Below are 26,181 nucleotides of genomic sequence, written 5' to 3'. Positions count from 1 at the left end.
TGGCCAGTGGGAATGTTTACCTTTCAAGGTGACCGCAGACACAGAACGCCCAGGGCACGAGAGAGATGTGTAACATCACATGGCTCCTTCCCGAGGTTCCTAAGTGAAGGCTGAGAGCCTCCGTGGCCAACAGGCGTGGGGCCGCTAGGCAGTCGTGCCCTCCCAACAGGCCCAGACCATGTAACACGGTTCTCACTCATGTCAAGACCCAACTAGATGCTGCCCACCTTAATTTCAGGCTCTTGCCAGTGCTTTGAGGGTTCTTGAAAAAAAAAATTTTAATGTTTATTTATTTTTTTAAGAGAGAGAAAGAGAGACAGAGAGTGAGCAGAGGAGGGGCAGAGAGAGAGAGAGAGAGAGAGAGACACAGAATCTGAAGAAGCTCCAGGCTCTAAGCTGTCAGCACAGAGCCCAACGCGGGGCTCAAACCCATGAACTGAGAGTTCGTGACCTGAGCCGAAGTGGAATATTCAACCGACTGAGCCACCAGGCGCCCCAGTGCTTTAGGGATTCTTCTCAGAATCCATGCTGTATCACCCGCATTTGGCTGTAGCAGTGAGGACCCCATCCGTATGTGAGCCAACATCGTCTGCAGGTACTTTGATTAGGTATCTAAGGCTCTGTGTTAAGGAGTCCTTCTGGGTTTGCGACACGTGGTACCTTACCTGGGTGCTCCTGCTTGGCTGTCATACCCCAGCTGGTGGGCCAAGACAGCCTCACGACACTCTCTGTCTGTGCTGCGTGATTCGGCAGGCCCAGGCGCACCTGGAGGCGCACCTGGACCCCTACGGTCACTGGCCCTGCGTGGTGGTGGTACCACATTCTCCCTTTCCTTTGCCAGGAACACCGAGGTTCCATATGCTAATGAGGATATTGCAAGATTCCAACCAGAATCTTTTTCTTTCATAAATCTTTGATTTGGGAATAATTTTAGATTTACAGAAAAGCTGCGAATGCAGCATAGAGAGTTCCTACTCAGGGTCACGAGAGGCCAGCACGTGCAGGTCCCGAGAGTGAGTGCCTCCCTACATTTGCACCTGGAAGCCTTTCTCACCTGCACCTGGTCCCGGCCCCGTGCCCATGTCCCCCTTGCCCAGTCTGCCCTGAGGCTGCCCTCCTGCACGGCCATGGTGTGTGTGCCAGGTCTCAGAGATTCGTGGCACTGCCCTGCCGCTGACCAGACCCCAGACCTTGTTTGGATCTCCTGGGTTCCCCCACGCATGACCTCTCTGTGGTCCAGGATGCCATCCCGGGCAGCACACTGCATGTAGCTGTCCTTCCTCCTCAGGTTCCTCTGGTCTGTGACGGTTTCTCCATCTTTCTCTGTGTTTTAGACAGTTTTGAGGAGTGTTATTCAACATTATAGAATGCCCCACAGTGTGGCTTCTCTGAGATCCTTCTCACGTTCACATTGGGGCTCAGGGAATTTTTGGAAAGAATACCAGGAAGGTGAAGTTCCCTTGGGTGGCATCTTATCAGGGGTACATGATGCAGATGTGACACCACTGGACGTGATTACTTTGACCGTTTGGTTCAGGTGGAGTGTCCAGCGTAACCTTACTTTCTCCTTGCTATCCTCTGTTCTTTGGAAGCGAGTCATGAGGTCAAGCCCACACTCCTGGGGGTGGGGGTATAGGGGTGGTGGTAAGCTCACCGGCTGGAGGGGAAAGTATTTATGCACATCATTTGGAATTCTTCCTGGTCAGGGCCTTTCTGACATGTGGGTCTAACTGTTTCCTGAACTTACACCTTTGCAAACGACAGATGACAAAGCCATCGGTGACTCACACAGCTCTCCATCGATAAGGTTAATGACCATGATGGACACTGGTATCGGCGCCCAGGGGGCCAGTGCGGGGGAGATGGCATGGCACTTACGCTGATGGGGCTTCCGGTGAAGGCTAGCAGGGGCTTCGTGAGTCCAAGTGGATTGCCTGTTGACCTCACCACTTTTTGGAGAACTGCACTGACCAACCTGTGGATAAGGTGCTCCAGCCGGGGACCTATGCCTACTGCAGGGCCAGGGGATTGGGAAGCTTCTCAATATGCAGACAGACAGACATAATTAACAAAGACCTCACAAGACAGTTTCCTCCATGAAGGTGTAACTGACAACCTTCTCTTTCAAAGCTATAATTAAAGAAGCAGCTGAGAAACATTATCTTTCCAATCCTGCACATTCAAACTTACCTGTCACAAACATATTGTTAAGCTCCTCCTAGGTCTCAGTTGTCACTCTCAAATGCCTGCTTGCACAGATCATCTATTACGTCTTAACCCTTGAGTGCTCGTTATGAACACAGCCTCATGTCTTTCAAGGGCTGTCCAGGCCCCGGGTGTGTGTGGGTGACCGTTCAAACTCACCTAGCATTTTTATCAACTGTTTCAGTCATGCATGTTGGGAGCACTTTCACTGGAAACACAGCCTTCTCAGTGATTTGTTTCCCCATTAAGTTTTTGCCTGGGAATATGGACGGTGCTCTCAAACCCCAGGTCGGGGTCCAGAAGTTATAAACTAAGCTCTGCCCTAGGAGCTTAGGACTTTGTTACTCTGATTTAAGATCTCTTGATGCAGCAGCCTTTTCCTGTGATAGTTACTTCCTGCTGAGCCTCTGGGTAGGAGAAGAGGCACTTTGACCTTAAAGGGTCCCCACAGCTGTCTCAAAGTGGGAAAGGAAGCAAGGTGGATACTTTCTTGGGAGAGTGCTTCCAGCACTGAGCTGCCATTTGCTCTTGTTCTTGCTTGTGGAAAGACGGTGATGCCCCAAGGTCAGGAGGGAGGGTTTGTGCCCCGATGCTCCTCAGGGGATGGTGACATTTGGACATTCTGTCATCATATCATAACCCTAAAGAGACCTACGCGATGGGTCTGTTCCCTCCTGCTTGATCAACACTGCCAGTCTGGGCTAATATTTTTTTTCAAGTCAGCTTGCTCTGGAATTGGAATATTGAGAAGTCCCTCTGAGATACGGTCATGTGAAGTCATCAACGGGGCCACTCTGATGGAGAGAAGAAACATACCTCTGGGTCAGATCTGCCCAGAGTCTGAAGTTACAGAGTCTGGAGTCGGAGGGGTTTACTTATGTCATCTCCGGGACCTCATTACTCTCTTCTCCCGTTTTATGGGGGAGCCGGTGTGTTGCCTTCCTCCCTCCCATCTCCGTGACCGTGACCGCTTTGTCCGCAAGATGGAGCAGAAAGGCGGCCTCCTGGTGGGCGGGAGGGTGCAGGGCCATGCTCACTGGGACATCTGTGCTCTGAGTTTTATTCATTTCACCACCTGAAAACACACACCCTTGTTCCGCATGACCACTGGCTCATTCCCAAGGCTTTTCTGGGCTGACGTTGAAGTACATGCTCTTTTCTTTCTAGACCTACATCCCTCTTTAAAACAGATCCCATGAACAGAGGTGGAAATGAAGGCTGGGAAGGGTTTATAAGATGCAGAGAAAGCGGGGGGAAGGGGAGGCTGCATCATTCTGGTCATTCTGGTCCGTCATTCTGTCATTCTGGTGTTACCGGCTCCTGCTCGCCTTTGCTGTCATCAGTTGTCACATCGCACCAGGTCACTGCCCAAAGAGCAGCTGACTTTGCTTTGACCCGTGTTTTTCCAAGGAAGCTCTGGCTTTGAACAGGCATTCCTGCGGCCACTGGAGCTGTGAGGGAGCAGGACTCTGGGGCCACACTGCGTCTTTGGGAGTGTCCCTGCCGAGGACTGAGGCGGCCACAGCTATGTGACCTCCAGGGGCAGGTCCCCAGCCCCCAGGGAGCGGGGCACGGGTTGTGTCTACATATTTGTGTACGTCAGTTGTCCCGGTCAGCGGTGAGGGCTGCTGAGCAATCGGGTTTATTACTACGTTATCAACATAGTAATGCTGCTTTCAGTGCTGGCGCTGCACACATAAGTCACACATCAGCCTCAAATGCTGATAAGCATGTCCGTGGGTCACGCAGGAGGCTTTTTTTTTTTTTTAACTGAACTTACTTATTTAAACAACATTATCCACTGTGTTATGTAACTGAGCGGACGTATTTGTACTTGCAGTATTTATAAGTCAACATCATAATTCAAGATAAAATATGACCCTGGGCTAGAGAAACACTGAAGTGGACGTGAAGAGGTCCCTAAGGCCCTTCTCACCAAGACACTAAGTGTTTTCCACTTTAGTGTTGGGTGAAGTACATTCAGCTCATGGAAAAAACCTCTGCAGGCTTCTATTCAATGCTCTGCAGCCAGACACAGAGAGACTTTAAATGGCTTTCTTGAGCCACATTCCAGAAATTTTTTTAAAATTTGTGACATAGAAGCATAAAATGCTGGGGGTGCAACAATCCCTATGGGTCTCCCTGTCCCCTGCCTCGTGCCGCATTTCCCAAACACACAACCCAAGCCCCAGAGGAAAGCAGGTGACTCACAGAAGAGGGGGTGGAAGGCACGGTGGTGGGGTCACCATTTGTCCAGGGAGCTGCTGGCCTCGGAAAGAGCATCTGGATGGCTTGCACCCGCACTTGCTCTCCCAAACCCTGGCATTCTCAAAGATGCTTTTCTTTCACCTAGAAATTTCTCTCTCACAGTTTGTCAATATCCAGATTCGTCCTAAGAATACGGGGCTGAGATAAACCCATGAAAAAAGATCTGTTACCACAAGCAGCTTTGATCATTACATTTTGCCGATGCAGTCCTGCCCTGTGTCAAAATGGGTCAGTGGCAAGGTGTCCAGTGGCTGGGAACAGAACCTCATGGGTGTGCACCAGATGGTCTGGGGAGCAAATATTTGTTATGGACATTCTGCATCCTGGTAAACAGTATTTTAAAACTAACACATGTGGAACAAATACCCCCATGTAAATGTGCACCACAGAGTTCCGTGAAAATACTCAAAGGAAAGTCTTCCCAAATTAAATTAAATTATATCCTGGAAGTGTCACTCCCCTCCCCTCCCCCACTGTATATTACTGAAAGCCAAATAGAAGAAAGTTAGTAATAGAATAGAAATATTTTTTAAGTAGTATCCATAAAGCTTTGGAACCCGGAGTGCATTTCTGAGAAAAGAGCATGAAAATAATAATTTCTCAGAGCAGCTGGTTTGAGGAAATTCTCATTTTTAAGATCTTAAGGAGCACTCAAAGGAGCTTATCACTACCAGAATAATAGCAAAAATTATTAATTAACATCGTCTTCCACCAGCTGGTTGTGTGACCTTGGTATTGCACTTTGGAAACTTCCTTGGGCTTCCCTCTCTTCATCTCTGATATTAGAGCTTAAATCAGTGACCACGAAGCCACTCCCATCCGTAGGACTGCACACTGGCAAGGAGAGCGGTCTGGTTTTATGCATCACTTAGGGACTGTTGATATAAAGAAGCAAAGGAAAGCCGTAAGTAGCAGAGAATGCATTTGAGGACAGTCTCCATCCCCATTTTGATATAATTAAAGAGTTCTGTCTCATTTGGGTTCAAATCTTTTCATGCTGAGAGCGCTGTGGGTTTTGTCCCCGTGAGGGACACCACCGAAGTTTCAGCGACATTGTGAGCTGGGAAATCCAGACCAGCTTGCAGGCTGGGCTTGAATTCCCCCTGGTGTTTGTTAACTTTCACAGAACTATCTGATTCGGTTTCCTCACTCCTTACAGGCAGGGATTTTCACATGGTTGCCGGACTGCTGTACTTTGTAAGGCTCAGATCCTCCTCCGTCTCCCAGGAAGACTGTCCCATCACAAAAGGAATTGATTTCCTAGTTAGCAACAATAGCAACAGCACACATAAAACAAGTCTCCATTACCTCATCAACGTCCCTTTCTTCAAAGTAGAATTACTTTCAGAAGACACACAGTGAAATGTCTGCAGAAAGTTCCAGCTGGTTACTTATGGGAACTGGTTTTCCGAGCAGTAGGCTCTGCCTTCTTGCATTTTGGGCCCATCCCCAGCCAAGTACTATGAGGAAGTACCCCCCACATACACAGACCTTAGAGATAGGTTTGTACCTAATTGGAGATGGGTGAGGAGGGACCAAGGGATATGGAAGCCTCTGCCAGTAGCTAGAAAGACCAAGGCAGGGGGGGAGCCTGGGTGGCTCAGTTGGTTAAGTGTCGACTTCAGCTCAGGTCATGATCCCACGGTTCGTAGGTTCGAGCCCCGCGTTGGGCTCTGTGCTGACAGCTCAGAGCCTGAAGCCTGCTTCAGATTCTGTGTCTGCCTATCTCCCACTCATGCTATGTTTCTCTCTGTCTCAATAATAAATCAACAAAAATTTTTTTTAAAAAAAGACCAAGGCAGACGAACAGGAAAAGAAATAGCAAAAGACATATATCAAAGCAAACAGAGCTAATATAAGGAACAAAAGAACATGTTTTTGTGTATGTAAAGAAAACTCCTCTCTATTTTGTATCAGAGATTCAATATATATTTCTTCTGCTAAGCAAAAAGAAAAGAAAAAAAAAAGGTTTTATAGGAAGAGAGAGCAATCAGAAGATAAGAAAAAGCTTTTAAAATAAAAAAATAATTGTTGAAATTTTTCAAAAATCAGGGAAGGGTAAGGGGATAAAATAGAGATCCTCATGTCAAGAAAATAAGAAAAAAGAGAATATACAAGAGAAAAAAACAAAAGACCTGAAGGAAGAATCTATGAGGTTCAATATGTGACTAGTAGGAATCAGTTAAAGAAAATAAAGTTATATAAAAAAAAGATAAAGAATTGTCCAGAATAAAGACAAAAGTGTTCAGACTGAAGCAGCCCACTGATTGGTTTCTCAGTGCCACAAGCAGGAAGACCTATACCCAGACGCATTCCTGAAGAGTTTCAGAAAACCAAGGGCCCAGAAAGGCTCTCGCTAGGAATATGAACGGGTTTGATATAAGATGTCTTGTTATCCACGGTGGATGCTAAAACACTACCATTTCTGACGGAAGATGACTTTGACCAGAATTTCTCTACCCAGCCAAACTATCAAAGTAGAGAGTAAGAAGATAGGGTGGAAAACGTTTCAGATGTGAAATCCAAAATCTTGTCTATTAGTGTTCTTTCACTGAGAGCCCCTTGAACTTGAACTCAGGCAGGGAGGGAAGACAGGAGGGCCAGAGGACAGAGGGTCCTGGCCCCCAGGGGCGCAGCCCCAGGGCAGTCAGGAGCAGGGGGCTGAAGAGCCCCTGGAGGGTGTGCCTGGGCGGGAGGAGGATGTGACCACAGAGCTCGGGGGCTGGAGAGTTTGAGGGGAACAAGAAGGAAAAAGACACAACGAAGGCAAATGGTTCGAAGGCATTAGAAACTCCAGAGAGAGTGCAGTGAACAGCAGAATAAAGAAAGACATCAAGCCACCCCACCTGGCAGCATGTAAACATGACTGCTTAGTCTGGGGCAGATAATCACTGCTGCCGCTGGGTAACATCGGGAACCAGCTCTGCAGGTGAGGCCGATGAAGCCTAGAAGGGCTCCTGGGATGGCAGACGAGCGGCCGCCTCGTCAGAGCGTCCGGCTGTGCGGTTTATACCCGGCGGAGCATGAGGTGCGAGCACATTCCTCAGGGTTACAGAGGAAACCACAGGAAAATTAAGAACAGTGATGCGCTTGGTTGGAAGCAGTGGCGGAGTATACTTAAGCTAAACTGATCGCAGGGCAAAAACCAGACATGTAACACTGAAACTGACCAGTGACATAATGCCGACGAGAGCACGTTTCGTAGAGATGGGGGGTAACCTCTAGAAGAGGGATGGACCACAGGGAGGGGGGTGGGAAGCACAGGGCCGGGGACTGCTACTCTTTTTAAGTCCTCCTCTACTGGTTGAGTATTTTTTCTGTGTAGTAATTATTGGATAGCAGTCGTAAAAAAAAAAAAAAGTGTATTCAATAAGTTAAACAGCGAGAAGATCTTTGCCAGGGCAATCTGGGCTGGGTGGGGGTGCAGATGCGGGATTCTCTGCTTGGTACTACAGATTCTGTTATGATCTGAGTTTTGGTCCGAATTTCACACCCTGTTTCCAGCCCCCCCCATCCCCCCCACCCCTGCACTGGGAGATTCCCAGCCTTTCTGGCTCCCACCCCTGCCCTCAGAGGCTTTGATTTTTAGTGTCTGATGGGGCTTGTCACCCAGTGGCTGAGTGAGGAGAAAACTAACCCTAGAATTAAAGATTATTTCTCATGCAAGTATTTGGTTGCTTTTCCCACACTGGACATTAACACACACACACACACACACACACACACACACACACACACATCCCCATCTACATATATACATACCTTCTTGTACTATCTCACACAGACTCACAGATACACACACGTGTACTCACACATTCACACATACACTCACATCATGTCTACACACGTACACACAGGGCCCAACCAGAGGGGACTTTTCAGAATTGTGTCTGACTCATGTCTGAGGAAGCAGACACACGGGCTCACCGGGGCACCTGCGTGCAGTAATTCATCAGCTGTGAGCCTTACGACCCCCGGGCTTACAGAGAGGTTTTGGCAAATTTGTGTATGGAGAAAACACTGCTAACATTCAGAGGCATCCCATAAAGAAAGGAGACACTACAGAGCAAAGAGAATAGAAGAATGAGGCCAAGAAGCTGTACCAAGTAATAATAAAAGGAAAAACAGATTTCCAAAATTAATTACAGTAACATATGTAAAAATGCCCGCTTAATACTGTTCCTTAATACTGTTAACTTAAAAAAAGTCCCTGTCCCCAATTTAGAATCTATAAATAGTGCTAAGCTTTGAGAAGTGTTAATTCACCCTCTCAAGAAATGAGAATGCATATGCTATTCAAAAAATATGGACTTTTAAAAGCCAGCAATGATTACAGAAGCCAAAGTAAAATATATATCTCAGAATAGATTATTGATCGGAGTGGTTTATGAGTTAAGTACAAAAGTCCTTTGAGAATTTAGTAGCCAGGCGTTTCTTAGTTCAATTTACTGTCGTGATTATGCAAAGAAATGTTATTTATACTTCCAATCAGAACCAAAGCTGGATAATTTCTGCCACGATAATGCTTGTGAAATATATTCTACTCAGATGAACAGACTGGAGATTAACATGTAAAGAGTGAAGGCTAAGAAATCACAGCTCCTGGGTGATGATGTTCTTACTGTGAATATACATACATAATTCAGCAGGGCAGACCCCACGGGTAGACCCATAACACTATTTTTATGATGGTTTTTTTAAAAACAATTTTACACGGTTAACAAATTATTAGATCTTTATCCAAGATTTGGAAAAGGTATGGTATTGAAATGAGTGGATGCAGAACTCTTAACTACCAGGGCAGCTACTGCTAAATGTTTACAAGGTGTTAGGAATGTTGTCCCCTGTGGGAAGGGGACACTGTCCCCTGTGGGGAGGGGGTGCTGCGAGCCAGCCTCAGTGCCTGGGGCATGTCTTGACTCCTGCTGGTGGGAGACAGGCAGTGGAGGACAGCGGGAAAAGCCATCTCCTTGAAGGTCTAGTCATTTCCCATCATGTCTGCTGCCGAGCGGCATTTGCTTCACATAATAAGAATGAGTGGAAGTGGTCGGAGTAAAAAGTCATAGAATGCAAACAAAATTAGTGAACATTTGAACCTGGGCAAACCGCACTCGGTCATGGCCCGGCCATCCTCGCTAACCTGTAAGTGGACGCAAAGCCCTACCTCAAGCAGATTCCTTAACCTCTGGTTACTCTTGGTTCAATGTCAGGCACCCAAGTGCTCAAACCTCCCACTGCGATGTTCCAAGTGAAATGTCTCAGGTTGGGACTTGCCTGTGGATTTAGAGACTGCTTCCTAGATTTGCAGGGGTGCTGACCAGTACGGTGAGATTGGGGTCTCGGAGTAGCAGGGAATGAACTCAGGATACAGTCGGGGACATCCTAAGTGGTTTGGATATGAATGGGTGCATCTCCCCTCTTATGGCTCCTCCAAGCCCTGCTTCTGCTGGACAGAGCCTGCTAATCTTGATGTGGCCCCAGATCTGTGGCAACATTCAATTTTTCTGATTTTATAAAGGAACATGGCTGTGATGGTTAATTTTATGTGTCACCTCGGCTGTGCTGTGGTGCCCAGATATTCTGTCAAACACTATTCTAGGTGCTTCTGTGAGAACAGTTTTAGATGAGACGAACATCTAATTCAGTAGACTTTGAATACAATAGTTCGAGCCCATCATGTGGATGGCCTTGATCCAATCAGTTGAAATCCTTAAGAGAAAAAGACTTTTCATAAGAGAGAATTTTGTTATTAAAGAGCTGTTATACTTGAACTATAGCACCAAGGCTTCCCTGGTCTCCAGCCAACTGATCTACCTGAAGGTTTTGCCCTCGCTTGCTTCTGCAATTACATGAGCCAATTCCCTAAAATGAACTCTGTCTATCTATCTATCTATCTATCTATCTATCTATCTATCTATCATCATCTATCACTCCAGCCATCCATCCTATCAATTCTATTTCTCTGGAGAACCTGACTAACTAATTGGGCACAATGGTGTAAACATAGGATATTATGTTAGGTCTGGTGCAGCACCTGGGAGTCAAATTCATTTGTATTTTTTTTAAAGTTTATTTATTTATTTTGCGAGAGAGAAAGATCAAGTGGGGGAGGGTCAGAGAGAGAGGACAGAATGAGAATCCCAAGCAGGCTCCACATTGACACTGCAGAGCCCTATGTGGGGTTTGAACCCATGAACTGTGAGATCATGACCAGAGCCGAAGCTGGATGCTCAACTAACTGAGCCACCCAGTTGCCCCCATTTGTATTTCTTAAGAGAAATCTAGAAACAACATATAAGCTCACATGTATTAAAAAAGATTATAACTGGCCCTCCAACAGTTCAGATTCTGCTGCTAAATGAAATGACCCCACCCTTGGGTTTTTAGGCATGTTGGGACCTGGAGTTGTGTATGAGGAATGTGGGGCTTCATTCCTAGCTCACACGTGATCCTTAGGACATCTTTGCCACATGGCCCAATTCCAGTTTTCAGAGGACAAAACTGAGGGTCAGAGAGGCTAAGCTCCTTGCCTTGGGTCCTAACTAGTAGGTGACAGAGGGAGGCCCAGGGCCCATGGCCTCCCCCAGCCTTCTGCTGCCTCAGAACTGCAGCAAGGATGTCTTCCTACAGTCTGGCTATTACCCTCCCCCACCCCCCATCTCCTGATGAGAAGAATCTATAGCTGAGAGGTAAGGGGTGTTACCATGAATCTGGGGAGGAAGAGACTCTGTCATGTATTATCCAACCTGAAGCACTTCTGTGTGGGACCAAGGCTCAACTGAATGGGACTCAGGTACAAGCAGGGTAATGGTGCGGATGGTATCCCAGATCTTGCAACAGTGAGTAATGACTGGACTACTGTTCCCAACCCTTAGCTCATCTGTATAAAGAATGACACATCCCCCTCAACACATTTCCACCCAGAGCAGCCCCTGGGAGGCGTGTGCACTCCCCTCACTGGGCTTGGCTGGGCTGTAAGATGCTCCGGTCACTGGGATGTGAGTGGCCAGGCCTTTGCCATGGCTGCACAGAGGCTTTGCACGTGATCCTGGGGTTTGGCCCAGGCCCTGTCGCTCCCGCCTTCCACCATCGGAAGAGCACACCCCAGAATGCGCTACCTTTTTAGTCCAGGTTCTGGAAGAAGACCTGGGTTGTGCCAAGAGGAGCCCAAAAGAGCCAAGTGAGGCCATGTCATGGCTGCCACCTCCCCACCTCGAGTCTCGTCAGCAGGAAATAATTGTTTCCGGCTCAAGCCATTGACATGTTGAGGCAAAAGCTGACCAAATACAAATACTTTTGTTGAAAGTCTTGTTTTTTTCCTGAATGTCAGTTGGCTCTTTTTCCCAATGAAACTCTTGTCAATGATCACCTAGGAGTAATGAGGGGCTGACGGTTGTAACATACCGAACTCTCAAATCCCCGAATTGGACATTCCGTGTGTCTTGCAGATGTCTGTGGGGACAGGTGCAAAGGTAGGTGTGGTCTTTGCGAGGTCCTGTGCTGGAGACCTCCCCTGTTAGGGCTCCGCCGCCCATGTCCTGCAGCTGGCGAGCACGGAAAGTGACTGAATGCCGGGAGTGCAGTGCATGGCTCTACAGCAGGGCTGCACGAGGAACTTCTAGGCAGGAGTCCCAGAACCCATTCCCGAGCCCAGAAGCCCCGGCTCTGTGTTGCTCTGGAAGGCTTGGCCGCTCCAGCCGATGCAGATGGCGTGGGAAGCCATCCACAGCTCTGACGCTCCACCTCCGCTCAGGGCTGCCCAGCATCATGGATGCCACAGGCATGCCACCCTTCTCCCCGCTGGACTCCATTGCAAATTCAGCTCTTGCATGACCGCTTTTCATTGGGGGCGGGGGGGCACGTTGTCTCCTGCAGGCAAGTCTGGGAGTTGTAAGTCCAGTTTTGCAGCCTCTCCATCAGAGGGTGGCAGACTATCAGCCTAGATGTCCACCTCCTTTCTCTTTCTCTCAGTATCTCTTTCTCTTCCGCTCTCACTCTTTCTTTGATGCTATAATTGCAAATATGGAGGGCACCTTGACATGCACAGGTAAGGCACCCCCTCTTTCTCTGCACCGCCACACACGAAGCATCTTGGATTAGCAAGGCTCTAGCTAAGTTTCTCAAGAGGTATTCTGGGGAGGCAACCCTTCCTTGTATGGGACAGTCTCACAGTTATTGACATTCGTAGTCCCCCACCTACTGTGTGCTCACAGGGTTCCCCTGGTAGCAGAATACTGCTCCCCTGCAAAGGTATCTCTAACTTGTATGTTAGGTTGCGTGGCGAGGGGGAACTAAGATAGCAGATGGGATTAGGATGGCTTATGAGGGGACCTCACCATCGGGGGAGTAGCTCAGATTCTCCAGGTGGGCTCAGGGCAATGACTGGGTCCTAAAACATGAGGGCAGGAGGCAGGGGGCTCAGAGGCGGGGAAGGAGATGTGAGGACAGAAGCAGAGGTCGGTGTGGTGTAGCTGCTGGGTCTGAGCCTGAGGAAAGATCACCCTCATCAATGTGGGTGGTTATCATCCAATCTGTTAAGGACCTAGATAGACCAAAGAGGGAGAACAAGGCCAAGTTTGCTCTCTGCTGGAGCCGAGACATCCATCTTCTGCCCTACGACATCAATACTTCTGAGTCTTGAGCCTTCGGACTTAAGCCAAGACTCACACTTGTCGCTCCTGCGATTCTCAGGCTTTCAGACTGGAACTGAAATGCACCACTGGCCAGGCCTCCAGCTTGCAGAAGGCACGACATGAGACTCCTCAACCTCTGTAATCGCATGAGCCAGTTCCCTATAATAAATCTCTTTCTATATAACTATACATCTCCCATTGCTTTTGTTTCTCTGGAGGGCCCTGATTGACTGGTCCACTGCCTTGGCCCAGGGCTCGGCCCAGTGGCTGTGCAGGTTGGGTCTCTGGTCATCAGCACTGCCCAGCTCTTTCTCCTTAGGCCCTAACCACGGGTAAAATTCCAGCTCCTCCTCCCTTCCAGAAAGGGCTTGAACAAAGCTTTCCCGCCAGACTCCTGCTTAGAGCAAGGTATTGGTGGGACTCAGGGTGCACTGCTGGGTTTGCCAAGGCTCTGAGATACTGGCCACATGCCTCCACTCACATCCCCGTGCACATAATGAATGGGACTTCATAAGAGTGATCCTGAAGTGTCTCTGCCAATGGCCCACTTGGATGAGCTGTCCTAGCCAATCTCTGTGCTGGGCTGAGGCTGCTGAGAAATTCTTTAAATGAGTGTTGGAAGGGCTGTTGTCTCTGGGGCTGATCTGGGTGGAAAGGAAAGAATGCCTTTGCCTAGGTGTGTTATTAGAGTGTAATCAGGATCTGATGTCCACGGGGAGGCTCAGAAGCAGCATTTGAATGGCCAAGGTGTTGGGTTTTCAGATAAACTAGTACTTGAGTTATTCATTCATTCATTCATTCATTCATTCAATAAACACGTGTTGGGCATCTTCACAGTGCTCATCATTGAAGAACAAGAAGAGAAATGACTCTCTATCCTTGAAACACTCACAAGAGAGACACCTACATGGCTCTCTATACTATAACATGACTCTGTAATAGTAGTTACAGATACTGAGTGCCTACCAGGGGCCCGACACTGTGTTAAGCACTGTACTTGTATCTTCTCATTTCTGGCTCCCAGGAACCCCACAGGAAAGAGCCTATTATTCCCTCATTCTATAGATGAGAAAATGGAGGCACAAAGGGGCCAAGCAACTTGCCCAATAGCGTACACGTGGTCATTGGTGGAGCCGTGGTTCAAAACCATGCGCTTTAGCACTAGGTTAGGATGCTGCCATGAGGAGACCCCCACATTTCATACAAAAGCTAAGAATTATCTGGCAGATGTGACATTCTAAGTGTTTTACATTTATTACTTCACCCGATTCTCACAACAGTCTGAGGTGTCATATGTACTCTCCGTCTCCCCAGTGTAGTGATGAGAAATCTACGGCACAGGAAGTTAAGTGACTTGCCCAAGGTCATATAGCGACTGAGTAGTAGAGCTGGGACTTGAACTCAGAAAGTGAACTTCCAGATTACTGCTATTAATATTATGCCATATTACCCTAACTGTCCTAACAATATTGACTATTTTCTCTCTCTTATTCCAAAGGTTCAAGGTAGTAGTCCAGTTTGGTGGGGCAGCTCTGCTCCACTGGGCATTCCAAGATCCATGTTCCTTCTGAGTCATTGCTCCTCCATCGTTGAGGGCTCCAATGTCTGACACCATAGCCACTGGCGACATGAGTTTAATTCATTTTAAGTTGATTAAAATGCAGTAATTTCAGTTCCTCGGCAGCACTTGTCACATTTCAAGCATCCAGTATTCACCATCTTGGGCAGCAAAGATCCAGAGCTTCCTTCCTTCCTTCCTTCTTTCTCTTGGTGTCAGACCACGCCTTTCTGGATGGTTCTCCCAGCCTTTTCTGGTTCCCTCCTCATTTTCTCTGACAGATATTTCCCCTAAAAAATTTCTTGCATGTTTTAATGCCCTCTTGGGACCCGCTTCTCAGAAGACCTGGGCGAACACCACTACTGCCACTCATTAGAAGGTTAAGGAAGTTAGCCGTGGCTCTGCTGTCCCGGGGGATTCACTTACTATGTCTGTTTGAATTTGTATAGACCCACATCATGTCCTCTCTTAGATCTATCTTCCATCGCAGAGAATTTTAAGGCATTTTTACTTAGTTTCCTGACAAAATCTGCTTCCTATTTGCTTATTTCAGATGCTCTTTGCTACTGGGCAGCATCCCAGTTCTTGGTCTTTCTCAATCAGAAGCAGAAGTAGGCTTCAGGCCCATGTGTACAGTGATTTCCTGCCAGGCAAGACTTCATTTTCTGGATCATCACAGTTAGAAGGGCATACTTGAGCACGACTCATCTTTCTTTGGAGTGTTTCAGACAAACTTGACCTTCAGCTGGATGTCATTAATTTTTACACAGGGCTATGGGACATTAGGCCTTACACAGGTGCTAAAAGAACTAGCAGGGAAAAATCAGGGACAAAGGCTTAAAAGTTTACATTCCTCTGTTTGTATGACTTGCTAAAGAGTTAGATGCCTCACTCTATCCATTCCTAGCTCTATAGCGCTATCCTGCCCTCTTTGAATTTGTGACATAGTTTTCATAAAAACTTGATTGTGAAAGTTAACTGCGTGCTTGAATTTATTGATTGGCTCATATGCCCATCTGTAGGCCATATGCGTGTAGTCTTATCTTGTTGCTTTTTAAATCTTGGTCACAGTTTCATTACACTGAATTCCAGGTAGATCCACAAATGTTGCATATAAAAGCAAACAGAAGAGCTATGTTATGGTTTCTTAATAGTTTTTAGTGTAAAAACATGACACAATTTCTAGTTTTTATTGCACAAGGCATGCCCTCTCTTTGACATGTGAACCTCATAGAATGAATGGAATAGAATGAATCTAATTTATTTGAACGTTCATGTGTTAATGTGGCACTTGGGGAAAAACAACGTCAGCATCCTCTACCAACTGGAATGATCTGCCTCCTGATTCTGTATTTAGGGAAAACTTTTTGGCTTACATTTCACCACGTATGGTGCAAATTATAGTAGCTTCCTCTTGGGGTTATGAAGAATAAATGAAGTGATCCATATAAAATACTCAATAGAATGCTAGATATTACCATCAGTATGATCATGACCACCATCAAAATCATCACCATCACCATTATCTCCGTCATCACCATCACCATCATCACCATCATCATCACCATCATCATCATCATCATCATCATCATCATCATCATCACCATCATCATCATCACCATCAAAACAACAGAGTTGCAAACCTTCCCTTCTGTTAGAACTGCTAAAATGCTGAAATCCACAAAGTGAAACGCAGAAACCAGCTGTTTTGCCCTCTTGGTACAATAGTTGTTTTTTTTTTTAACTTAAGCTGAATCTGGTTCTCAGAATAAATTAGAATGAATGGAAAAAATGTTTCAAATGGCATCACTAAGGGTCATGAGTGCTGATAAGCAATAATGTGAGTGGAAAAAAAGAAAAGGAAGAAAAACATAGCCTCCAGGTCCCAAGGTCACGAGTAGTAGAAGTTAGGCAATTTCCCAGGGGCAGACCATGTCACCACGTCAATGTCAGAGGGCAAATAAGTGGCCAAGTGTACGGGCAGCCAGACTCTGGGGGTTTCTGCAGACAGTGTCCTAACAGGTACATCCTCTGACTTGTTGGGATTTTCTGGTGTAATTCTATTTACATCTGGAGACTGGGGCTTCCATTTGAAAACATTTCTCACAAGATATCAACAGTACTAGGGATGCTAAGTAAAGAAGGGGTCTTGCCCATGCAAATTCAGATGTATGGACACCCATAGGTTATTTCAAAGAGTGTGTTTTGGTTTTCAAGTGTGTGTGTGTGTGTGTGTGTGTGTGTGTGTGTGTGTGTGTGTAAAGAGCAAATAACTTCATAGATTTCTGTTGTAATTACACTGAGGTCAGAAAATCGGGTCTTGGGGCAACTGAGTGGCTCAGTCGATTGAGCATCCGACTTCAGCTCAGGTCATGATCTCACGGTTCATGGGTTTAAGCCCCACGTCGGGCTCTGTGCTGACAGCTCAGAGCCTGGAGCCTGCTTCGGATTCTGTGTCTCCCTGTTTCTCGCCCTCCCCTGTTCATGCTCTGTCTCTCAAAATTAAATAAACATTTAAAAAAGAAAAAGAAAAGAAAATTGGGTCTCCGTGATAAAATATGGAATTTGCTGAGGCTTCCTTTGTCGTCTAGTGAATGGTCACATTTTAATAAATATATCACATGTGCTTGGAAACAATTTGTTTTCCAGGTTCACTGTTTCTCACAGATCACATTAATTAATCATTGTATTCAAATCCTCTCTCTCTATATATATATATCTACTCAATTTATCATTTTCTGATAGAGGTATTCCAAATCTCCCATTATGATTTTGGATTTTTCCTCATTACTTATCATTTTTTGTGCTAGATATCATAAAGCCGTTTTGTTAGTTGCTTATGGATTAATATTATATCATCTTGGTGGTATCTTCCCTTTTTATTAATTTTTGATTTTATATGTTTCCACAACTTTTTTGGTTGCTAGCATATCTTATTGTATCCTGTCCCTTTACTTCAGCCTATCTGTGCATTTGTCTTAGGCACGCCTTTGAAAATCTGTGTACCTAGATTAAAACAACCACATCAGAACATGCAGTACTTCCAATTTGAGAGTGTTTTTTAAAACTAAGTAGTTGAATTTGTTTACATTTATTGTGATCACCAACATATTTGTCCTTCATTCTTTCACCTTATTTTGTGCTTATTTCCCATGTTTGTTCTTTGCTTCGCATAGTCTCTTTTTCTTACCTTCTATTGAATTGGTTGTTTTCCTTTTTTTTTTTTTTAATATTTTTATTTATTTTTGGGAGAGAGAGAGAGAGAGACAGCGTGAGCAGGGGGGGGTCAGAGAGAGAGGGAGTCACAGACTGAAACAGAATCCAGGCTCCGAGCTGGCAGTCAGCACAGAGCCCGACGCGGGGCTCAAACCCACGAACCGCGAGATCATGACCTGAGCGAAAGTCGGACGTTTAACCGACTAAGCCACCCAGGCGCCCCGAATTGGTTGTTTTCCTAATTCCCTTCCTTCCACCGGACCAGTTGGGACAATATATATTCTATTAAAGAGATAACCTTAAAATTTTAAAGTAAATACTGGATGAATCCTAATTTCCATCAATATCTATATCTTTCTTATGAAATGGAACACTGTTAACTTTATATCCTGATCTCTCCCCAATTATCTTTTTCTTCTTTGACAAATATTATATTTCTACTTTGTTTTGCAATTCCCCTGAGGTTAGTTGTTGTTGAATGGGGAGAGAGGTATTTTACCTAATATTCCTGTGTATTCAGAGCAGAACAGAGGCTTCCCATATACATTTTGTATAGCATATGGATGGGAGTTCCTGATTTCAGTAGTCTGACAAATCAGTGAGCTTCACTGGGTTCCCATGTTTGGTTACATCTGGGAGAGAACATCTTGAAAAGGAGCTCCCTCATTTTGCCTAGGACTCTAGGAACTGAATCGTGACAACGATGTATATTATGATATTCAGTAAAGGAAGGAATCACTGTGGTCTGAAGAGTCCAGAGCAAACATGGGTTCATCCTAGAAGAATGGGCAGAGAAGTTCCTTAAGAACAAGAGTGATGTGATCAAGATGGAATTTTCCCAAGATCAATGAGCAGCAGTTTACTACCAGGTCCCTGAAGGAAGCGTTATTCTTTACAGAGAAGGTGCTGTTTTATGAGAGCCCAAAGGGGTTGGGGAGGGGCTGCCTCGGTTGGTGGCAGGAGTCAGGGAAGGAAGAGCTGAGTGGGAGGGGTTAGAAGCAAGAGTTACAGGAGGTGGAGGCGGGGGCTAGTTGCACAGAGAGGAGGGAAGGGGGGCCAGCGCTGACTGTAAGCATTCCAACGGTGGGGCAGAGAAACTACCTTTGTTGGGCCTTTCGTGCGAACTTTAGGATTTCCATCTAGGTGGGAGTTTGTGAAGCCACTGCACTGTAAGGTGTGTGATGTGCAGAGATGATGGGCCTGTGGTGGCACTGGCAGCAGATAGTGCTGGAAGGCCTCAATTGTGACGCCAGGCTTTGGTCACCCTGAGCTGTCCTGGCTGAGAATGTACTCATGTGGGGAAGGCAGATAGATCACTACTGGGAAAGCCACAGGTCCCAAGCCCAGCTTGAGCTGACTTTCAGTGTCAGGGCCAAGGCTGGGTGGCTCCGAGAGGCTGGGCCTGGCTGAGGGAGGCCAGCCTCCAGGGGAGCAAATAAAGAAATCCAAGATGTTAAAGATGGTTATGTCAGGGGGCAGGATTTCAGGTGTCTCTCCCCTTTTCTTTGTTACATTTTTTCTTTCCTGTACTGTTTTAACTATTTGCAATGAGTATCTGTAATTTGTGTGTTCAGGAAAAAAAATTCATTTTCCTCCTGGGGACGAGCTACTCTTTCCAAGCCCTGCCTGTTGTGCTCTGGGTCTTAAACCAGTCTAATCCCAAGAACCTGTCCGCACTCAACAGTCCAATTTTATGGACGAGAACTAAGGGTCAGAGACTGGCTTGCGCAAGGCCAGTGGAGGCAGAACGAGGTGTCACAGGTCCCCACTGCTGGCTCTTGGAGGCCCTCAGGGCAACAGGGCAGTCCTGAGCACTTACACCTGGGGACCCGGCTCACCTGGGCGGCTCCCGCTCACCTGGGCGGCTCAGGGCTGCTGGGGCGGGGCTGAGCTGACGTCCGCCCCGCCTGCGCTCAAGCCCCGCCCCCGCACGCCTGTCCAGGGCCCAGACCGCGCCCCGAATGCCCCGCCCCGCCCATCGCCTAGGCCCCGCCCCCGGCCGCGCCCCGCAGACCTCAGGCCCCGCCTCCTGCCGCTGGAGGAAACGGAAGTGGCGGCGGGCTCGGGCGGAAGCAGGAAGCGGCGGAGCGAGAAGACGCGCGGGGCGGTGTTCTCTGCGGGGCCATGGCGGAGAAGTTCGACCACCTGGAGGAGCACCTGGAGAAGTTCGTGGAGAACATCCGGCAGCTCGGCATCATCGTCAGCGACTTCCAGCCCAGCAGCCAGGCCGGGCTCAACCAGAAGCTGTGAGTGGGGCGGCCCGAGTCCGCGGGCGTCTGCGGGGCTGCCGGGGGCGCCGGGGGGCCGGGGAACCGGGCCGGGGGGGCCCGGGGAGCCGGGCCGGGGAGCTGGGGCCTGGCCGAGAGGCGCCTCTCTCCGGCCTCCTCTGGGCCCGGGCCCGGCTCCAGGCTGTGCGCCGGGGCGGGCTCGCCGCCGCCTGTTGCCGGCCCGCCTCCCTCCCGCTCTGCTTTGCTGCGACCTGTTCTTGTGGGCCCATTTGGAGATGTTACCATGGCCGGACTGTGCAGTGTCTGGGCCTGATAATCTAAGGCTGTCCTCGCGCACGTGGGTCTCCTACCTTTTCTCCTGGACTCTCCTGGGGAGTTCTGTCCCCGTCCCCAGAGGAGAGGTGGACTTCTTGGGGGGTGCGCCAAGCTGCGCCCCGGGAAGGAGAGGGATCTGAAACCACCTGCTGCGGAGGCCTGAGTGTGGAGGAGTTGGAAGGGGGAGGTGGTGAGGAAGGTTGCAGGCCGTTTATTAACTTTTTTGGCAACAGTCCTGTGCTGGCCTTGGTGTTAGGCCCTGGGATGAACAAGAGGCAAATAAACGAACAGAATGTTCTGGGGAAGGGCTCATAGCTTTATAGGGGGTCCAGACATCAAACATAATTGCAAACCAGCGTTACAAACCCAGTGCTGGGGGACTAGCCTGGTGATATCTGAAGGCCCCAGAGGGAGACTGAGATTGAGCCAGGAAGGGGTGGTTTTCTTACCCCCAGGCTTGGAGGATGGGTTCTTAAGGAGGAGTCCACTGTCCCATGTGTTCTCTGAAATTGCACACAAAACCAGGTGCACATCAGGGTAGTTGTTTCCGAGAGAAGATTGATAGTTTTCATCAGATTCTCAAAAGGGTTGGTTTCTGTCCCCCAGTATTGACTGTTTCTACTTTAGAAAGAAAGTAAGGGGCGCCTGGGTGGCTCAGTCGTTAAGCGTCTGCCTTCAGCTCAGGTCATGATCTCTCTGTTCATGAGTTTGAGCCCGGCATCGTGCTCTATGCTATCTACCCCTCCCCCGCTTGCACTCCTCCCCCCCCCGCCCCCCCGTCTCTCCCTCAAAAATAAATAAATGGAAAAAGGGAGAAAATCAGGTATCTGAGGGTATCCTCCAACCCCAGAGCTTTCTTAGGAATTCTGTAGCTAAACAAAGAGCCATGCACCTTGCTCGGGTGAGTATTCCTGCTGTCGTGTGAGTTAACCACATGGCCCATTTTTGCCTCTCCCCCAGGAATTTTATCGTTACTGGCTTACAGGACATTGACAAGTGCAGGCAGCAGCTTCATGATATTACTGTGCCTTTAGAAGTTTTTGAGTAAGTATCATTCTTGATTTCCATTCGAGTACATTTCTTGTTTAACTGTGCTAGAATGACTCCTTCAGCCACTGGCATTTGGGTGCCTGCCCTGCGGCAGCACAGCCCAGGTGCTGGAGGTGCTGGGGAGAAGCCAGTGAAGAAAACAGACAAAAGTTCATGCTTTCAGGGAAACCGTGTTTTGATGGGATTAGAAATTAAAAAAAAAAAAAATCTGTATATTGTTGAAAATGAGTTACATGTGAATGAACATTTATTAAATATGTGCAAAGCACCATAGGCTCTTAGAAGCCCTGCTCAAAAAGAAGTCTGTATCACTTTTTTTCTTGAGAGATAAAAAGTCCTACTTGGGCCTTATTATAAAAGAACAAAGACAAACTATAGGCAGCAACAGCCTGAGAAGTAACTTGGTTCGGTGTCTTCCGGGCTGCCCAGGGAGCGCTGATTCTAGGAGACGGTAAATATCTGCTCTGTTGGGGGGAAACAAAGGTTCTCAGAGCAAGTAAGATTGGGAAGCTGTGGTGTTTGCGGGGGAGCCCTGCGTGCCTGTCACGGTCGTGGCCCGGAGAGCACCTCCCGGAAGTAAACTCTCGAGGTTAGTTTCATTCAGGTTTGGTCACACTGGCTTTACAGGTCACAGAACTGGTAAGTAACTGCGCTAGGCTGTTTGGCTGCTAAGTGTCTGCGTTAAGAGGAAAATTCTGGACTTGTCCTTCCTGGGCCGCAGCCGATGTCTCCATGCCAGGCAGCCTGTCTCTGGAGGTGGAGCCAGCGTGGAAGGGCAAGAGCATGCTAGCCTTTGGGCATCAACGCTGGAGCCTAAATCACTAGGTTTCCTTGAACAGTTAGGGAAACGTTTCTGTCATGACGTCGCCGAAGGTCAGAGATACAGGGCCTAGTGGCGGCACAGCCCAGCAGCCGCCCCCCCGGGGCACACAGGCTGCACCCCTGCCCGTCACGGCTCCGTCCTCCTTGCTGCCCCTGGCGTCACGCGTTCGCAGTGTGTTCTGTCAGCCCTTCGAGTTCTGCGCGTGCGGGCGGGAGCCAGGGTCTCGTGTGTGGGTCAGGGCCCCCGGCTCCGGGGCAGCAGCTGCCTGCCCGTGAAGTGGAGGGACGCGGAGGCTGTTTTGCTTTCCTCGGAGTGTCCTCATTCGTGCTGTTCTGGTCACGCGTGTGTGGGACGGATGTCAGGGCAGATGCCAGGGCACTGCCCCCGCCTTCCGGGATGGGGAGGGATGGCGCTCGGACGGGCAGCAGGCGGTGAAGCCTGGGCAGCCACAGCCAGTGGGCAGAGGGGCTGAACCTTCATCCGGGGTACTGGGGCCGCGCCGGCTGTTGAGCTCTAGTAAGTAGCAGATGCGAGCTGCCCGTCGACGTGCCCGGCGCGGGAGGGGTTTGTGGGGTCTCGGGGTCCTTTTCAGCACGCGCTCCCAGACAGACACACTGGCTGGCAGAGGAGACTAGCCTGTGCCCCTCTCTCCGGGACTGGGGGTGGCTGTGTCCGCAGAAACGAGCCTCGTCTGGACGCTGTTGCTGCCGAGATAGTTCCTTGTTCAGCACGCGCAAGCCTGTCCTGTGTTTTTCTTCAGAAATGGGTGTGTTTTGTTTAGGACTAACTGTAGCTCTGCTTCGCTCATTCCGTCGTTTCAGAAACCCTGCAGGAAGATGGAATTTCTAAAGTGTGTGATGTATTGGTTTTTTGTTACCTGTCCTAATTAAAGACCAGGTTTTATGCCATTAACAGGAACTGAATAGCGTTTTTTTTTTTTTATCTGAAGTGATGATTTTGTTGTTGTTCTTGGACCATAAACTGGACTTTGTGGTGGTGATTTCTTTTCCTTTGTACCGAGGAGCTCGGTGTAGCTGAACGGGGTGAAGGTCTGTAAGGTACAGAGGCGGGCCCACGGCTGCTAGACGTGGCCGTTCACGTGGCCAGTGTGCTCGGGGAAGTCTGCGGGGTACTGAGGACATTTTGGGGGCAAGTGTCAGAAATTTCAAAACCAGTTCAGTAGTTGAGAAATAATTGGAGAGACTCTGTGTTAGATTCGTGTTCCTTGGGTGTATTGAGGGAAGGAGGGTATCGGGGCCCCCGCCCCCCGAAGGTGGTAGGAGAGTTTGTGCTTAATTCCAGGTGGGTAGGGCCGGGGCTGGCCGTCCACAGCTCCCCGCCCACTCTGGCAGCCCCCAGGCTCCTCTACGCAGGGACTCCCCAGGGACCGATGGTGCGCCTCTGTAGTGCGGGCTGCGTCCGTCTTGGCGGGTGCCCCCCGTTCGCTCCCCCAGACTGAAACCCCAGCTCACCTCCGTCCTGCCTCATCGAGAGCTGCCTGGCCTCACGGGCTGTCGTCAGGATCCCGGGCACTGCAGCAGAGCGACGCTGAGGATGCGAAGCTCGCTCGGGGTGTAGGTGGTCATTGCTTGATTTCGTGAGTTAGTCGCGCTGTTAGAGGTGACGTAGACAGGTCGTATGTACTTGCATAAAGGAAGGAGTCCCGGGCGCCGTTGCGTCTCAACAAGGCCGTGAACACTTTCCCTCCGTCCGAAAACTGAGGGCAGGTGTCAGCCAGGAGCATGTTAATGGAGGTGTTTGCTGTTTGCAGATACATAGACCAAGGACGAAACCCCCAGCTCTACACCAAAGAGTGTCTGGAGAGGGCCCTGGCCAGGAACGAACAAGTGAAGGGCAAGATCGACACCATGAAGGTAAGGCGCTGTGAGCGCAGACGGGGGTCAGAACGGAAGGAAGTACAGAGCGGGTTCGTTTCCGTATGAAGAGCACGTTACCGCGTGTCGCGCGGCTGCACAGCCGAGATCTCTGCGTGTGACGGGCGGTAAATGGTGCTGAGCACCGGGGGGCCCGCGGGGCGGTCGGGACGCAGCAGGTGGTGCCTGCCTTTTAGGAGAGTCCTGGTTGATTCCCGTGACGGATCGTGTTGCCGGCCGCCATTGGCCTGTGTAAGACGTAGTGTCGCGGTTTGTACCTCGCTGCTTCTTGATGTCGTCGTGTGGCCATTTCCTGCGGTGGTGGTTCCGCGGCTTAGAGGGTCCCGGGGTCTCTAGTCGTGCTCCTTGCTCAGCACTGGTCTCCGGCACCTGCCCTTTCGTGCCGCGGCCGCTGGCCTCCTGCGCCACAGAGCGCTGCCCGTGCGCTCCGTGCTCTGACGAGAACTAGAAAACTCCATGCTTCTTGGGCATGAAATACACAGGGATTTTTCTTTTTTCTTTTTTCTTTTTTTAACTTCCATTGACTGAGCCGAGGTTCAGATGGGGGGAGTGCGTGGTTCCCCCTTTCCCGGGCTGTGCGGTGCCCTCACCGCCCACGTGTGCCAGCTCCTGCCTCTCCACTCAGTTCTCACCCCCGCCTGGCCGCCCGGCCTGGTGTCCCGCAGTGGCCTCCAGCGGTCCCCCTCCTTCCTGTCCCCTCTCCCGCTGCCGCCTCTGGAGCTCTGGCCTGCCCCCTGCACCTGCCATCCCCGGGGCCCGGCCTGCGTCCCCTCTTCAGGCCTCGCAGATCAGCCTTTCCCCGAGGAGGACGCCCCCCTTCTCTGACATCTCATCTACGGCAGCGTGCGCTGCAGAACCTACCCTGCGCCCACTGCGTGCCAGGCTGCTGTCCAGTGTGCGCGGGACGACCACGCGGTGACCTCGGGGCTCAGGGCTCCGCGGCAGGGCGCAGGGAGGAGCCAAGAGGCCCTGCCCTGATGGCAGTGATGCGTCTGTCACCTGCCGCCCTGGGTCACCGGCTTCCTGAGGTGTCCCCGCAGGTGTCTGTCCTGCCGCCCTGGGTCACCGGCTTCCTCAGGTCCCCGCAGGTGTCTGTCCTGGGGCTGGGCAGCCTGCCCTGCGCGGCGGTGCTGCGATGGCCCGTGCGGAGCCTGCAGCTGCTTCCTGTTCCGTCAGGTCGGGGGGTGAGTTGCGCTTGGGCTCAGCGTCGCCCCCAGGACATGTGGCCAGACGGCCGGTACCGTTGTGAGTACGCTAGGCTCCCGCTGCCGCCTGACTGTGGGCAGTGACGCGCGCATCTGTGTCCATGTTCTGAGGCCCGTGCAGGTCTCGTGGCGCAGTTCCGTGGCCTCTTTTACCCAGCGGACCGTGCGTTTAAACCTCCCCAAGCGACAGCTCAGACGGGTGTTTTGATGTTGCGGTGCAGTGTCCTTGAGCACCCGCGGTACGGCTGTTCCCGTCCTCAGTGCTTGCCTCCAGTGATGCGCGGGGGAAGGTTTCCAGGCTGGCGGGCACCTCGCCGCCTGTCAGGTGGCTCTCGAGCCGGGGTCGGCGGGCAGGGGGGGGGGGGGGGGGGGGGGGGGCAAGAAGCCGCGGCAGCCAGGCTTCCCGGAGCTCTGAGAGCTTTGATCAAGCCGTCCGCGCACAGTGAGTTTGATGTGGTTTGAATTACTAATTGCTCAGTTCACGCTACGTGAGGGTTCCCGTCACGCGTGTTGTGTGCAGAAATCCTCCCCCCCAGTGTGGCTGGCGCCGTGCGGGAGGGCGTTTCCTAGCTGAAGTACTTATTCTGTGCTCATGGAGTCCTCTCTCCCACGGTGTGTCTCCTGCCTCTGATGCGGTTCTGGCTCGCGGGCATTGCTTGGAGCCGGCTCACGAGCAGGTGGTGTGGACGGCCGCTTACGTGAATGGGAGGCACAGCTTCCGTTCCTTTGAGTTTGAGGCTTGGGGGTGGGGGTGGGGAGGGAGTAGTCCGTAATCTGGGCGATGG

The 26,181-nt window shown here is 49.8% G+C and overlaps 1 protein-coding gene and 1 long non-coding RNA gene across 4 annotated transcripts in view; one reads left to right on the top strand and one right to left on the bottom strand.

The window, feature by feature from the left end:
• Window positions 1-2,731: 2,731 nt before the first annotated feature.
• Window positions 2,732-25,143, bottom strand: LOC120224485. Its single transcript, XR_005526578.1, has 3 exons — window positions 25,049-25,143; window positions 20,570-20,572; window positions 2,732-2,742 (listed from the first exon to the last, which is right to left on the bottom strand). It is a non-coding gene; the product is annotated as an uncharacterized LOC120224485 (long non-coding RNA).
• MED10 (mediator complex subunit 10) overlaps window positions 19,940-26,181 on the top strand; it is a 73,761-nt gene continuing 67,519 nt past the window's right edge. For all 3 annotated transcript variants that reach the window (XM_039222713.1, XM_039222714.1, XM_039222715.1), the window contains exons 1-3: window positions 19,940-20,126; window positions 21,384-21,467; window positions 24,068-24,170. In XM_039222713.1, coding sequence (XP_039078644.1) covers window positions 20,005-20,126; window positions 21,384-21,467; window positions 24,068-24,170 — 309 coding nt within the window. In that variant the 5' untranslated portion in view covers window positions 19,940-20,004. The remainder of the gene's footprint in view (window positions 20,127-21,383; window positions 21,468-24,067; window positions 24,171-26,181) is intronic.

Source organism: Hyaena hyaena, unplaced genomic scaffold (assembly GCF_003009895.1).
Source record: "Hyaena hyaena isolate Hyena2069 unplaced genomic scaffold, ASM300989v1 scaffold_1177, whole genome shotgun sequence".
Lineage (NCBI taxonomy): Eukaryota > Metazoa > Chordata > Mammalia > Carnivora > Hyaenidae > Hyaena > Hyaena hyaena.
The sequence above is the reverse complement of the archived record's forward strand: the minus strand, read 5'-3'. Positions and strand labels throughout refer to the sequence as shown.